The sequence below is a fragment of the Scophthalmus maximus genome, chromosome 10, assembly GCF_022379125.1.
Source record: "Scophthalmus maximus strain ysfricsl-2021 chromosome 10, ASM2237912v1, whole genome shotgun sequence".
Lineage (NCBI taxonomy): Eukaryota > Metazoa > Chordata > Actinopteri > Pleuronectiformes > Scophthalmidae > Scophthalmus > Scophthalmus maximus.
The window spans coordinates 18,334,179-18,350,647 of NC_061524.1; the positions used below are offsets into that span (position 1 = coordinate 18,334,179).

The 16,469-nt window shown below is 41.7% G+C and overlaps 2 protein-coding genes across 5 annotated transcripts in view; both read left to right on the forward strand.

Moving 5' to 3' along the window:
• Positions 1 to 6,311, forward strand: part of adam12b (ADAM metallopeptidase domain 12b) — a 78,305-nt gene extending 71,994 nt beyond the window's left edge. For 2 of the 4 annotated variants that reach the window (XM_035605718.2, XM_035605720.2), the window contains exons 22-23: positions 2,558 to 2,760; positions 4,514 to 6,311. In XM_035605718.2, coding sequence (XP_035461611.2) covers positions 2,558 to 2,760; positions 4,514 to 4,565 — 255 coding nt within the window. In that variant the 3' untranslated portion in view covers positions 4,566 to 6,311. The remainder of the gene's footprint in view (positions 1 to 2,557; positions 2,761 to 4,513) is intronic. The other 2 variants (XM_035605719.2, XM_035605721.2) reach the window with 1 other exon arrangement.
• Positions 6,312 to 8,497: 2,186 nt separating this feature from the next.
• Positions 8,498 to 16,390, forward strand: dhx32b (DEAH (Asp-Glu-Ala-His) box polypeptide 32b). Its single transcript, XM_035606475.2, has 11 exons — positions 8,498 to 8,908; positions 9,046 to 9,239; positions 9,842 to 10,217; positions 10,321 to 10,557; positions 11,701 to 11,794; positions 11,881 to 12,030; positions 12,794 to 12,985; positions 13,075 to 13,215; positions 13,435 to 13,625; positions 14,399 to 14,589; positions 15,414 to 16,390. The coding sequence occupies exons 1-11, from the start codon at positions 8,624 to 8,626 to the stop codon at positions 15,586 to 15,588; spliced, it is 2,226 nt and encodes a 741-aa protein (XP_035462368.2). The 5' UTR covers positions 8,498 to 8,623; the 3' UTR covers positions 15,589 to 16,390.
• The last annotated feature ends 79 nt before the right edge of the window (positions 16,391 to 16,469 follow it).

Below are 16,469 nucleotides of genomic sequence, written 5' to 3' on the forward strand. Positions count from 1 at the left end.
CTACCTGATAATATCTACTAGCTCATTTCGCTGTAATGGAACAGACGGAGCGAGTAGGGACACCTCATCTAGGTCAGAGAGAGAAGGGGATTCTGTTGAGATTTAATAAGAGTGCCAGCAAGGACACGGAGGACGGAAATCCTTAAAGAGATAGTATAGTACAACCTTATTGTAATACTTGACACAATCCCCTGCTGTCTGCACCAATATATCCTATATATATTATTATAAAAGACTTTTTCTTGCGCGCTGATAACACCTCATTAATGTGGAGGGGTTTGCCGGAGAATCATGCCTTCCCCTGTATTTATTACAATGTAAAGAAAACAGTGTGGAAGCTGGGAATTTTACAAACAGATCTGCTAATTATTATTACATTATTTTTGCCTGGCTGCAGGAACAATAGGCATCAGATACCTAGATACCTATCTAGAGTCAAATAAATGTGAAGCGATTTAGTTCTAACCCAGGTAAGGTGCTCTGCAAGGGTTGACTGCAGCATCACTCTGCTGCCGAGTGAAAATTGTGCCTCTGCGAAAATGTCATCTTTTCAAGGAACTTAGAGAAATGGCTTTGTTTTTGGCCGGACGGCCGCACATTTTTCAGTTCCTCTGGTGGGTTTTGAAAGGTGCTTGTAAGCCCAGGGCTCATAGATCTTTCTCAAGCCGCAGAGAGACGGCGCAATCCTTCATTTTGAATTAAGACGTGAACGCCACCAAGACTCCAGTTACAGTGTGAGGTTTTCTGCCAAGAGCGGCATTAGGATGCACATGGGGTCCCAGAATATTCTCGCATCTGAGTGGAGGCATCTGCCTGATTACATCTTTATTTTCCTCTCCTTTGAATCAGCCAGATTTTGTACACTTCTGGGGGAGCGTCTCACTGAAACTAAACCGGCCATAACTTAAACATGATGGAGTCTATCGGGGTGAATGTGTACTTAAATACCGCAGTGGGTGGTACACACTGTATGTGGAAGTGTCTGTGAAGTATTCTAGTTTCAGTTGTCATTCATGCAGATTCCTCTAATGGGATCACAGAAATCCCTTACTGAGAAAGTTTTGTTACCCACACAGTATCCTCAAGGGACTAATGCAGATTTGAGATGAAACAAACCTGCTACGCTCAATCTGATTATAGCATGTTGAGTCAGAAGATCTTCGGGCTATAATATTCAGAGAGTTTTGCAAATGTTGTGTCTATAAATTTTCTCTGTAAAAATGATGTGACATGAATGAATTGTCGCATTTGTTGTGTCAAGAATGTCTTATTGTACTGATGAGGCAGATTATATAATATAGTGTAACACTATGGTTGGTATACTGAATTGTAATGATTGGAATATGTTATGTCACGAGTTATATTCATACATAACGTCGCTGGATGTATTTCACTCAGAGTTAAAGTGGTCAAATAGGTGATTAGTCAATCAACAAAAAGGAAAAGATTAATCAGGAAAAGGCCAATGTAAACTTAATGTACCGGGTTTTTTTGTACTCCATGATCATTGATTTCAAATCTTTGATTTTGGACTTTTTGAGATTTACCAAGTTTTCTGCCATTTTACAGACCAAAACATGGAATGAAATACTATGTTAATGAGTGTTGATCATGATACATGTGGTACATGTCTGCAGGTTTTTGCTCCCATTCAGCCATGAGAGCGTGTCGGGTGATCAGTGTGCCAGTGGGAACCAAGGGGCCTGAGTCATTAAAAACATAATGTGTTTAGGGGTGTCTACATACAGAAAACATGTTTTATATATGTTTGTATAGCACCAAATCCCAACATATATTATCTCAAGGCACTTTGCATGGTGAGGTCGAGACCTCACAATATGACAGACAAAACCCTACAGTTCCCAAAATGAGCAGCACTTGGAGGAGAAGCACATTCATACTCTCATAACAGCCAAACTAAGCAATTTTAGTTTCTTGGCCATTTCTGTAAAAAATATTTTTTTTTTAAAAATGGCACCTCCATGCAAATGTCACCGTGTGTTGAGTCGTCTGAGTCACACAGCAGTGAATAGTCACAGGTTTATATCCATGAATCCACCTCTAAAGCCTTCGAGTCTTAACCCATTGATCATGGTGTGTGTGTGTGTGTGTGTGTGTGTGTGTGTGTGCGTGTGAGTGTGCGTGTGCGTGCGTGCGTGCATGTTTGACAATAGCCAGCAGATGTTAATCACTGCCTCGCCTCCTCGCTTGTAGATCAGTAACACATGATGGCACCCCATTCAGATAACCTCCTGCACTCACACAGATGTGGTGAAGACGAGGAGGAGGAGGCTCCGTCTCATGTTAGCCTTGGACTTTCCGAGAAGTTGCTGATAACACAGTGCCCTCTAGTGAAACCTGTCTACTCGCGTCTCCTGATAGCGTCTGCACAGCTGACCCGTATTTAAAGGGAGATTGGACGTGACTTGCTATATTGTCCTGGTTTCCATTCATGTGTCTCAAGATAAGAGTAACAGGCTTTGTGGTGTGTTTTTTTCCAAACCAATGTCAGGGAGTAAATTGATTGGACTGAATCGGAGTTTTTCTTTCTCTTCAGGACTTTGAGAAGCCCAGTCCACCGCAGAAACCTCTCCCTGCAGACCCTCTCGGCAGGAGCTCTCGGATGGGTCACAGTGTCACGGCAGGGGGGGTCCGCATACCAGGCACTGGACCCCTTCCCATACCTATCCCCACTGTGCCCAGGCCTCCACCGACCATCCCTTTACCCAGCAGGTCAGTGGTGCATGACAGGAATCACAGGTCTTTATTTACCTTCTCTTTTTTTTAAACAAACACACAACATCAGCTTAACATAATTTAGCTTCACTTGTTTGTTAAAGTTATGGCGTTTTGTCACCCAGATGTTTGTGTCCATTACTTAGATGTTTGTTGTAGCTTTATTCCCTCTGAAGACCATTACTGTAATAATAGCTTCACTTTATAAAAATAAGTTTTGCATGATGGAGGTAGCGACAGCACTGCGGGATAGTAGTGACTTTTATTCTTAAAACGCAGATCTTAAGCAATCCACAGATGGATATCAAGTTATTTTCCACTTGAATTCTTATTAATTAATCACCATCATGTTTGCTGACTAGTTAACTCCCTAACAGATTTTCATGTTCTTTTAGACTCTGGTGACTCTAAACTCTTTTTTGCTCACATTATATATGTGAAGGGTTTTGTTGGGTATTCATAATTTTATCCATCCATTTGGGAGCTGGTCTGATTGTCCAAGGGTTTTTCGACATCTTTTGCCCAACCACACTGAGAGGTAAAAATCCTTTGCCTCTGCTCATCTGGGTTATGCGTCTGTTTGGTGATCCATCCTTTTCGCGTAAAAAGCGATGTCTATGTATCTGATTAGATAGCGGTGGTCAAAGGTCAAGGTCACTGTTCTGTTTAATTCAATTCAGTTTCATTTGTATAGCGCCAAATCACAACATACATTATCTCAAGGCACTTTACAATAGACCTCACAATATTACAGAGGAAACCAACGGTTGCCACAGTGAGCAAGCACTTGGTGACCGTGGAAAAAAAAACAACCTTTTACCAGGGAGACATTTCTGGCAGAACCAAACTCAGTTGTGGGCGACCAGTTGGGCTGAGAGGAGAGAGATGGGGGAGACAGGAGAGGTGGGCAGAAAGAGGGGGAGAGAAAAGAGAGAAGAGAGAGAGAACAGTTGTGTAACCATTGTTTAAGCTCTTTCAGATTGATTCTTATAATGTCAATAATAATACTGACACTTATAGATGTTATGATGTTGTAAACAATACCAACAGAAAAGAGGGGGAGAGAGAGAGAAGGATTTTGACCATACCTCAAGAATTCTAACACTAATTATGACAAGATTTCACACCAATGGCTAATTGGAGATTTGACATTTAATATCCAAAAAGTCAAAAGGTCAACTTTAATGTGACATCATAATGTTCTGCAAAATATTTTTTTTTCTTATCCCTTAACCCTATGACTCAGGACGAAACCATTTATCCCGCAACTTGACTGATTGCCATTGGCATTGCAGTTATTCCACTTTCGACTGGCCTACGAAAACCTCCTCCAAATCTTAAAAGCGCCTCATCTGCTGCGATTGCTGCTTTTTTTTTATCTAACCTCTTCTTTTATTTTATTATTCTGTATCAGAGGTGATAGTAAAGTTTTAGATTTATAACACTTTTCTTCCTCAGGGGAACAATATCGCTTTGTGCATTAAACCTTGTCCTGCTCTAGCCTTTCGCAGTCGATCAGACTTTTAATGTGTTGGACGTGTTACAAATATACTCCAGTAGGTCCTATCTAGTCATTTTAAGTAAAAATGCCTCATGCATATTTAGACATCGGACCGACATGTTAAATCAGATTAACGCTACAATGTGAATTTCATCAGTATATTCTGTATCATCTAACCTGTAAGTATTTATCTAGTTGATTTGAAAGAGTTGTTCACACATTTTATCGATGCCGCCGTTACGACGTCATGTATGTGTGTCTCTGTTTACATTTCAGACCGGTGCCGGTGTTGCCCTACAGACCACCAAAGACTCATAAGGACTGCTGAGCTACTGACGTCATGGACGAGATCATCGTTCCACAGATGGACTTTCTTGATTTGCACTAATGACTGAGACTCTGTTAAGACCTTTGGGACAGTTGGAAGCGTCACAGAGATTCCGTCGAAAGGGGGCTAACGTCACACCTCGGTGCTACACCTCTAAAAGGTGCTTTGTTGTCCTCGCTCAGGTACCAATGAACTATTTATCTATTTAAATATTTAACTTCAGTATCAACGGCTCATGCACAAGGATCACATTTCCCTCTTGGAAAAGTCTAGAAAAGAAAGAAACATGGTGTCATTTCGGATATTTCTTTTGCATTCTTGGGTGATTTTTATACATTTTTTTCTCAAATGAAATGCTGAAATATATATTGTGTTTTTTATATTCATTGAAGTTGCTTGAATGACAGAAGTCTTGGTGTCGGGATTTAAACAAGGATAAAAGGACATGGAGCACAACTCAGCAAGTTGTCAGCGTAGCTTGTGGCCGATAGAGCAGTCATTTTAGTTTTACATATTTTTATGATGTATTCAGTAATGAATACATCTGTTATATTAATATAACCATGGTGCTAAAAAGTAGATATTAATCAAATCCTTTTTTCCTGACATACAATGTAACATAAAACAGTTACAACCGCTTTTCTAGATGCATCATCTTAAAGCTGGATTGAATTAGGAGAAAAAAGCTTTGGACTACAGCTTTATTGTTGGATCAACCTGATAGGCTTCATCACACAGTCTCACTCATTCTCCTTCATTTCCTTATAAGTTCACTCTCGCAGTGAAGTGACGAAAAGGAAAAGCTCTTTTCACACGTCGCCGACTGGCTCTGACATACCTCATGTGTTGGCTGCTCGGCGTGTTCTCCCGATGCTGGCAGACACTGCACGGCCTCAACAGATTGTGCGCCAGAGAATTACACCAACACCAAATAATTCGTAACATTAAATCTGGTGTTTGTATTTTTAATGTTCGCACCCACTTTGTGCTTGATTGCGCGAGCCAAGTTGGATGAGGTCAGCGCTTACAGCTTTCCCAAACTTCTCCTTGACCGCGTCCAACAAGATGCTTCACCGTACCCGTCCCGTCGTCTACTCTCCGCCCTTGGCCGTGGAGAAGTCCGCATGAAGTCTGTGCGACTCTGTTGTTCTTGAACTCTGAGTGAGGCACTTTCCCTTATGTCGTGTTTGTTGTTGACCTGCTGTTATACAAGGAGGGATTCAACTGTTGAAGACTTCGCAGTGCAGTTCTTTCCCCAGTGTCAGTGTTCATTTTGGGATTTTGCATACCTGTGTTGCATTAGTGTCCAAGTAAATGCTTTTTCTTGGTTTTGGAAGTGCACATGTGTTCAATGGTCGGAGCAACTGCTCTCAGTTGGAAAATATTTGTGAGTGCCGTGTCAGTTAGTCGTTAATTGTTAATGCCATTTGTAAATCCCAAATGTACTGTGTTTATTTGCATAACTGTAACCATGTTTAAAAGCCATTGTAAAGTGTAAATATTGTAAGTCGGTAATCATTTCTCTTCTTTTTATGTTTCTTTTTACAAGCACAGTGGTGTAAGAACCGCGATGAAGCCCCGAACCATTTACAATAGGTGGTGAAAACATGAGAACATGAACTTCTTTTTTTTTAAATGTTGCCCCATGACTTGTTGGCCAGAGACAAATGTTTCAGGATCACATTCAGACTGAGCGATTTGATTGAAGTCAGATCCAAATAAAACTGCCTTTATGACTGTTTGTAACACGTTGTTCTAATTTCATTCTCACTTTGCTTCTTAGCTTTATAGAAACCTTTTTTAAATAACCCTGTTAAAGAGATAAGTAAAGGCTCGTGAAGATATAAGTCAAACCAAAAATGAACTGATGTCCAAATAACTTCTTTGTTGGTTTGTTTGTTTGCGTGTTTGCTTGTTTGTTTGTTTGTTTGTCTGGGTTGGTTGGTTTGTGCCTCTCATAGTACAATGCAAAATGCTGCCCACTGAAATTTACCATGACAAACAAGGACTGTGATCCTTTGCAACATTGTTGTATGGGAACATATGTATTTATATCATAATCTCTCTGCATAAGAACAAATAGCATCAACTTATCACTTGAAGACAAATGGGAAAACAACAACAAAAGCTAGACCTATATTTATACCTCTGTTTAAATAAGCAGCAGCCAATCAAAAGAGATTGGTCTCCTTCGCCGGAGCAGCGTGTCCCGGTTGTTCAACACTACCCCCTGTTGAACAACACATGTCATCACAAAACCTGAAGCGCGTCCCTCGCTCCAGTTTTATCTTGTTACGTTGCCCTAATGTGCTGCCTCAAACCACAGGGACACGATGTCCTTCAGTCCTGATTAAGGATCAGCGCCCTGAACTGAGGCATGGGCAGGAATGCAAACAAAGGCAAAACCGTTGACCTCTAAACTTTTCTTAAAGAAATGGACTAAAGAACATTATCACACCTAAAAGAAGAAAAAGAAAGTCAGTCATATCAGTGTCTTGTATCAACTTAAATCTGCTGACACAAAACATGAAAGACAACATATTTCAGCACATTGACATTGTCGAGGCAAAAATAATAATTTCTAGTATTTACAGTGAAGTGTGAAACATGTCAATGATTAGATATGATAACAATAAAAATTCTCAATACAAATATCAATACAAATATTTATCACCACACCCTACACCCTATGTGACTATAAGAGTTTGTCCCTGGAAAACAATAACTCACATGATCAAAATAGTTAATTTTCTATTGTTATTATTTTAGCTTTACTTGTATAAACTGTTGGGTAATTTTATATATATATATATCTATCTATCTATATATATATATATATATATATATATATATATATATATATATATATATATATATATATATATATTTACTATCCAATAATTCTTGTGGAGTAGAGAGTACAATATTTCCATCTGAACTGAGTTGGATTCTAAAGTAGTTCAACGTAGTATGTAAAGGAAATACTAAGTAGGTTAAATAGCCTACAAGAAACTTGTATTTGTAGGCACAGTACATTGCTAATTGCACCTTCACAGAATCAAAGTGACATCTTCAAATGTCTTGTTTTCTTTGGACCAAAAGTCAAAACACCAAAAATGTTTATTTTACTAATGTAAAAAACAATCAGCAGAGAAGCTGGAACCCGAGAATTTGTCGCATTTTTTACTTTCTTTGTTTAAAAAAAAAACCTAAAACAATGAAGCGATTGTCGAAATAGTCAGCAGTTATTTAAACTGTTGATCGATTGATTGATGGTTCTGTTCTAGTTAAACTTGTTTTTTTTATCACGTGTCAATTTAGTCCCAGGTGTGGAGGTAAAGTTACTGTAAGCACCTGCTCACGGCCCTTCTGTCAACAGAGGGAAAATTACAAACATGAAGTCTCTCTTTTTGTGTTACAGTATGATGCTGTATATTGTGTACCATTCAGTTCCCATGTTTGCCAAGCTGTCAAGTTTGAAGGTACAGAGAAACCATAAACCATTTAAAAATTATAACAATAACTGGTTGGTTCATGGTAATGAGTCATACATCCCACTTTTCAAATATTGCTTTAATACAAAAATACATGTTTTGTTTTGATTTGATCCTGCAATTGAAAAAGTACAATTATTATTTGTACCAATTAACAATGGTTTTGTTATTTTTGGAAGTAGATCTCAATTATCTCAGTTTGTCAGTCACTGTGATAATTCATTTCTAAAATGAACAAATTACACCACAGCTGATAAATAAAGGCATTTTACGTTGTGGCCTTTGCGTGTGAGCCAGTTCCCATTTTAAACACCAGACCTCTCTGAGTCCCTGCCCATCTATCTTTGTTCTCAGACCAGCGTGTGTGTGTGTGTGTGTGTGTGTGTGGGGGGGGGGGGGGGGGGGGGGGGGGGGATTTCTATGGGATTAATGGCCACATGACAACACTGGGCCGGCCGCCTGGTGAGCCTTTCATTTGGCTTCACATGCAGAGGCCGTCTGTGTGCTATCCAACAGTTTGCCGTGAGCTGGACGTTTCCAAACTTCATTCCAGTGGATCTGTAAATGAAGTCTGTGCCGGACAGACTGTGGGAGCTGACTTGTGTGATGGCACAGGACGAGGGGAAGTGCTCGGACACAGAAGCCCTGAGTCAAGGGGACAAAGACTATGATGACATTTTGGAGCTCAATCAGTTTGATGGACTGCCTTATTCCTCCAGGTTTTACGGATTGCTGAAAGAAAGGAAAGAGCTGCCAGTGTGGAAAGCAAAATGTGAATTCATGGACACTCTAGCCAATGGCCAGTTTGTCGTTGTCAGTGGCTCGGCTAAAACTGGGAGAAGCTCTCAGGTGAGTACCGTGGGTGTTTGACACTTTAGATTGCACTGGCATGCTAAAAGCAATTGCGCTGAGCCTGAGCTTTGTAAGAGGGAGATATTCAAACCCTCCTTCTGTCAACTTACATTTCTTCTCTTATTTTGAAACAGATTCCCCAGTGGTGTGCTGAATTCTGCCTGTCAGCCCAGTTCCAGCATGGCATGGTGGTTTGCACACAGGTTCACGTGCAACAGGCCGTAGACCTCGCCCTGAGGGTGGCTGACGAGATGGACGTCAACATTGGTCATGAGGTTGCGTACAGCATCCCTTTGGAATCATGCTGCACGAACGACACAGTCCTCAGGTATGTTGGAGCACCTGTTCGCCTACTTTTAAATTCTGCTGTGTCCGGTGTGGCGCACGCTGAGGCTTTCTCTCCTCTTGCCGGGTTGCAACAATGCAGAGTCCCGTCACACACTGCTAGATCACCCCGCCTTTTTTCTCATGCTCAGGGGAGCAGGGAACAAAGGGCTTGAAGGGGGCTCTTTTCAGGGGGCTCCGCACAGATGCCCGGCTCCCTTGTGTGCCCATATGTCACACTCCCTCATGTGGCTCCCTCGTAAGTCAGCTGAGGGGGAAAAAAAGAAACTCAGCACGTTGAGGGGAGGGAGAAAAGATAAACAGGCAGCAGGAGAGTGCGAACGGATCCACTCCCCGGTCTAATTATCTGAGTAAATTACACTAATGGGGGCAAAGCTGACGTGTAGACAAAGTGCCTTTCATTAAGATGCCATTCTGGGGTACGCTGACTGGATTTCCTGAATGCGCCGTTCAGCTATTTCAGCCTAGAGGCTTCCAATTAAATAACCTGATGATTTATTTTATGAATTTGAATACAGAGCGTGTCAAGTACCTGCACGCCTACTCCCTCTTACATTTCGAGCATCCTTTTATCAACCACCCCAGATACTGTACAGACGACATGCTCCTGAGAGAGATGATGTCGGACCCTTTGCTTGAGCACTACGGGGTGGTTGTCGTGGACCAGGCCCACCAAAGGACCGTGGCCAGCGATGTACTCCAGGGCCTGCTGAAGGACATCGCCCTGCAGAGGCCAGAGCTCCGCGTGGTCCTCCTCACCTCCGCCGACCCCGGCCCCGAGCAGCTGGCCCACTTCACTGGATCAGCTGTGCCTCTGATCTGCCTGGAGAGCCCCGCAGCAGGGGAGGTGGTGTTCAGCAGCACGGGCGACGGCTACTTCTGCTCTGCTCTCCGTCTGGTGCTGGAGATCCACCGGTCTGAAGAGGAGGGGGATGTGGTTGTGTTTCTGGTGACAGCACAGGTATAATAAAAAAAAAAAAAAGCAGCACAGCGGGATGGATGGAAAACAGCATGTCTGTGAGTATGTCTCCACCTGACTTTCTCCCTTGTGTGACCTCTACCAGGAGATAGATCTGGCCCACAACATCCTGAGTCATGAGAGGCACAGCTCACCCCCTGATCTGGGTGAGCTCCTGCCTGTTGCCGTCCACCCTGGCCAGCCTGGGAATCTACCACTCGTGGGGGAGGAGGAGACAGGCCGGCCCCGCAGAGTATTCCTCACATCCAGCCCAAACGAGGACTTCTTCTGGGCTGTCAGCACAATTAGCTTTGTCATTGATGCCGGGCTTGAGAAAAGATTTGTAAGTCAGTCCTTATTATAAAGTAATTGCACGAAGACCTCTCTTTAAGTTAAGTTCCAGGGTTACAGTAGTATTGACATACTGTGTCATGTACATTTTAGGTTTACGTTCTCTTGGTTTAATCATAATGAAGGTATATTGAGGACTGCGTCATCAATATGTTGTTATACTGTATATTGTATTGTTCTTAATATGTCATTAAGCTAAGATTATCTCTCTTTTTTTCAACTGAATCTAGTTCATTTTGTTATATTGAAAACCAATTATTTGGAATGTTAAAAAAAAAATCAGTTCAGTATATTATGATCTAAGTGGAAATCTAATGCACACTGTAAGCCATAAGCTTCAGGCTATTCCTATTTTCACAATTTTTAAAATATGTCGAATGACACAACACTGTTAGTGTAGATTGGTTTTGTTCAATGTCAATATATATAATCAGTGCTGGATTCAAGCATTCAGATACTTTCCTTGAGTAAAAGTAAAAATATTACAGTGTATTTCAGAAAGTATTCAGAGAAGTTCAGAGGATCTGCAGCGAAGAAAGTCCCCAAAGGTGTGCAAAGCTCGAGGCTGTTATCACTGCCAAAAGTGTTTCAACTAAGTACTTTGTGTATCAGTGTGATATTTCAGTTTTTCCTAATTAATCAATTTGCAAAAAAAGATTATAAAGTTATGTTTTTGTCATTATGGGGTGTTGAGTGTAGACTGAATTTGGAAATTGATTGAAATGACTTAAGCATCAGGCTGCAACATTAAAAAAAATGTGATAAAAATGTGAAGGGGTCAGAAAACCTTCTGAATACTCAAGTATAATCATCAAAATCTACTGAAGGTAGAAGTACTAATATGGCAGGAAGGTCAGGCACCCTTGATTATTGCATACATACGTTTTTACTTTTTGCTGATGTATCTTTTTCAATTTACTTCAATTGACTAATGGAGGCAGAGTTTGTTCGGTTGACTTTGTACACAGGTGGGTAAGTTTAATCTGTGTGCATTATATTTTGACATGCTGCTTTTATATTTGTGTGTAAAATCTTCACCTGAGCAAAGTAACTAAGTAAACTGTGACTCACAGATAAATGTAGTGGAGGATTACCCGGCACATAATGAGAGTTGACACATTATGATGCCGTTCAGGTTTACAACCCCAGGATCAGAACAAACTCGGTCATCATCCAGCCAGTCAGCGCGGGTCAAGCCGAGAGTCGCAGACAGCTGGCGGGTCCAACAGGTGAGAAGTTAAACTGGCACATTTCTTGCTGCCTTCTCTCTGCTGTCATCCGGTCTCTAAAAGAAAGAAGGTGTTCTGTCCTGCAGGCAAGTGTTTTTGTCTGTACCCAGAGGAGAGACAGCTTCCTGCCGAGACACGGCCACATATCGTGGAGTCCGACATTACCTCCACTGTGCTCTTCTTGAAGAGGATGGAGATCGCTGGGCGTGGCCACTGCGACTTCCTCGACAGGCCGGGTGAGATTTACATGAAGTGGCAACAATGAACAGATCATGGCAGTTGGTACTGGCTACGTCCCCATTGTTTCCCATTGGTTCACCTGTACTCAGCGATGACGATATGAATGTTGGCTTCTGACAGTCAGGTCCCCCGTTGCTCCAACAGATAGGAACTGGTTTTTTTTTACTGGCGGGCAGTGAGCCGTGCTGCAGCAGAACTGACAGCTCCCGTTCTGTGAGCATCCTTCTAGAGCTGACCTGCTTCTGTGTGCTTGTGTTTCTACGGATTTATTCACCCACACCAATGCAAACACTGCACACCCGCACACACACACACTGAGCCTGCCATTAGTTGATTAGAGCCTGTCTTTTTTTTCTTCACCAAGAGTTCATCGAAAAACATGTTTGTTGCACAGACAGAACTGAAAAACTCACATGTACCACCAAAGACTTAATTTTGCACAGTGATGCATTTCAGATATTGGCATGGATTATAAAAATCCTAATCTGCTGCTGCCTTTTCAACTGCGAGCATGCACACACCACGGTGCCAGTAAACTATGAGTCGATTGTCCCAGTGGGTCACCACCTTGGATTACAGATTAGAAAGCATGGAAACAGAAGAGTAATCCCCCAACAGATTTTGTTGTTTTTTGTGTATTTGCATGAAATTAATAATCTCCTAGTTTAAATATGGACAAGTACATTCAATAAAGACGCGTGCATGGTTTTCTGCTGGATTTGGTTCCCGAAGGATTAATTTTGTGGAAAACAAAAACAGATCCTGGAGGCCTGATGCAGGCTTTGGAGGAGCTGGACTACCTGGCAGCTCTGGATAACGATGGCAACCTGTCGGAGGTGGGCATCATCATGTCCGAGGTCCCCCTGAAGCCGCAAATGGCCAAGACTCTGCTCGCCTCCTGCGAGTTTGACTGTGTCAGCGAGGTGACAATCATTGCTGCCATGCTTACAGGTAAAGTGCACTGTCACATGCCTTCTGCTGTATTTCATCAGAAAAACTGTGAATTCCATACATCACAATTGTCTTGTTGTTTTTTTAAGCACCTTCTTGCTTCCTGGTTCCCTCTGTGGACCTGAAGCCAGAAGCGACCCAGTGCCACATGAAGTTCCAGCACCCAGAGGGAGACCACTTCACCCTCATCAACATCTTCAAGGCCTTCAAACAGTCCCAGCTGGATCCACGTGAGTTTAGCGAGCCTGTAGAGAAACACATAAATATGCTATATGGAGATCAGTGAATGAAGAAAAATCTTTGTAAATGTTAGCAAAACAGGGTAGTTTTTGCAATAGCAACAACAAATCAGGCTGGAAATGGTAATGACCAACATTTCTTTAGAAGAAAAAAAGTGTCCTACGTCTTCATAGTTGATTCTGGCTTCCCATAATCCTCTGCGGCTGTAGACGGGGATGATGAAAAGTGGTGTAAGGATTCCTACCTGAACCACACTTCTCTTCTGATGGCTGACGCTCTTCGCACGGAGCTCACCGACACTCTGAAGAGGATCGAGCTGCCCGTCTCATTGCCAGCATTCGGTTCCCGGAGAAACACCTTCAACGTCAAAAGAGCCCTGCTGGCAGGCTTCTTCATGCAGGTCAGATAACCAGACTTTATTACACCACTTAAACAACAGACTGGTTAGAACAACATTCGACCGATCGAGTGCACGTGCCTTAATCAGGTGTAGTTATACTAGTATACTACTATAATTTTCCACTATTAACAATTATAGAATATGGGTTCAATAAAATATAGATATATATCTCTGTTCATTAAGGAAGCAGTAGATAAAAACAAAAGGTACCGTTTAACCGAATATAAAGATTTCCATGGTTTAATGGGTTTAGACTGAAGCACTCTTTGAGCACCAGTTGACCTTGAAATTAAATATGGAACTTAATCCCAGATTCAATGTATGTTGCAGCACCATTAACTGTATTTTGTGGATGTAATGGTTGTCTTAAATGTATGTATCCTTTGTCTTTCTTAATGTCTTAATTGTTGTTTTTTTATGTTGCAATGAAATAAAATTGTTGTATTTTGTTTTAGCTAAATCACAACTTTCACAAATCTCGTTACCACACTTTCAATTCAGCAGATACTCTCTCAGCATTCATTATGTAGTTAAATGTTTTAACTACAAACGTAGTTATTTTTCGGTAGATAATTTAGCGTTTTCTTGTTGTATACTATATTATATGGCTTTCTACTTTTCAAGACAAAAAAGTATGATTATACAGATGCATTTTTTTGGATGCTCCTGTCTGCTTGTGCTCATTAAGAAAAAAAGAAATGTATTCCTTGGTTGTGACTCCAGTTCCTTTTCGATAACTCCATCTGACTGTGACTGGCTGTGTTTTCCCTCAGGTGGCGCGGGATGTGGATGGATCAGGGAACTACTTCATTATGACCCATAAGCACGTGGCACAGATCCATCCTCAGTCCGGCTACGGAGCCAAGAGCCCCAAGCTGGGCCTGCCCGAGTGGGTGCTGTTCCATGAGCACTCCTTCTCCGAGGACAACTGCCTCCGCACAGTCTCCCACATAAGACCCGAGGAGTAAGCCTGAGCCTTGTGAAGATTTTGTTCAGGTTGTGCACTTGCTGTGCATCAACATAGTTCACGGTACACTGTTTTGTCAACAAGACAGTGTCCTGTTTCTTTAAAAGAAACATGTAGACCACCGTCATGTCTTCACATTTGAAGAGGCATAAGAGAAAGAAGACAAACACTTTCCCTCTTGTGAAGCCCCAGATCATCAGAGACTAATCATGCTGGTTGCGGTGGGAGGGATCGTAATCCTGTTCTCTAGTATTTGCTGGCTGGAGAGGGGATTATGGATTGCACAGATGCCTGGGAATGTGGAGCGGCAGTTTAATGGAGGAGGACAAAAGAACCACATCGGTTGTCATGCTCTCTCAGGCTCCACCTCATAAGTGAATCAGTTCATTGCAGCTCAAACTACAATGGCACTCAGAAGAGCCCCTATCACACTGAACCAAATTGCATACACTCATAGATATCAATCCCCTAAATATGCCAGAAATGTTTCATCAAGGTGTATGAATTATTCCCTGGGAAATTTGTTTCATGGAAATCCGTTCTGAAGTTTTTGTGTAATCCTGCTCACAAACAAACAAACGGACAGGGGTGAAATATAACCTGAGGCAATAATTTGAGGACAAGATGTACTGTAATTTTACTGATCCCTACTGCAGAGGGTGTGGGCGGGTGTTTAAAACTAACTTGAACAGAAAACGGGTTTGCAAATTTAAATCAAATCAGAAACATACTTAATTCAACAAAAATGGTTTGTTTCACTTCAATAACAGAATCAGTCGGATTGATTCAATTGTTTTTTTTCCTCGTCTTCTCCTCTACAGATTTATTCAGATGGCACCACAGTATTTCTTCTACAACCTACCACCGAGCGAGAGCAAAGACATCCTCCAAAATATTTTGAACCGTGGAGCCTCCCATTGCCAAGAGGTGACACCTTCGACCTCCCAACAGGCCCCACAAGAGGACCAAAGCAATGACCATTGCACTATACAGTGACTGACTGATCCACTGTTCCCAGTGGTGGTGATGAGATAACCACTAGTGATAACCACTGGTGATGACATTTATTGCACTATACTGTATAGAATCACTTTGTGTGGGTGGTTGTACAATTCATTGTATAGTAATTTGTTTCTTTGCAGTTTCATCTGTGCACCTCTTCCTTCATTTGTGTCCCATCAGATTCTGTATTATTCTGTCTTATGTTGTTGTTTTTCTGTTCATTTTCAGTATCTGATTATTTGGGTTTGCACTTAATCCTCACACTCAACAGAACAATCTGGTAACTATATTTTTAAGGATAATTTTCTTATACTTTAAAATGTCAGATTCATTGTTTTTTTTTTCTACTCCAATGGGGGTTTCATTTGTACGTTTTCTGTGGCTCCACATCCTGCTCCTTTTCACATCGTACCCTCAGTAACTGTCCAGCAGTCAGTCACCCACAGCAGCGAGAGTCCAGCCTGATTAAATGAGGTCCCGGGCTAGTTTGGGTCGCGCTGCAGCTCCATCTGCTGTTGTTACAGCTCAGTAACCGTGGGGGTGACAGTGTTCACTGACACTGTATTAAAAACATCATATCTTCTCTCCTCAGTGATCGGGCGGAGCGCTGTAGCATGAACCGATGAGAGAAACCACTTGAAATCTTTTCATCTGACAGTTTTGTTTCTTTTCTCAAGAAAAGCCGCTGTGCAACGTCTTTAAATATCTTGTTAAATAAACTGAAAACTAGCTCATCATGTTAGATTGCACTATATATTTGTCATCAAAAAATTATGAATAAAATACCTCCACTGAAGCTTGATGTGTCCCATTAGCCCAAGAGCACGTTAGCCTTGCTTGGCGATGCTTTCGACAAAAGGTGAAGGTGAAAGGAA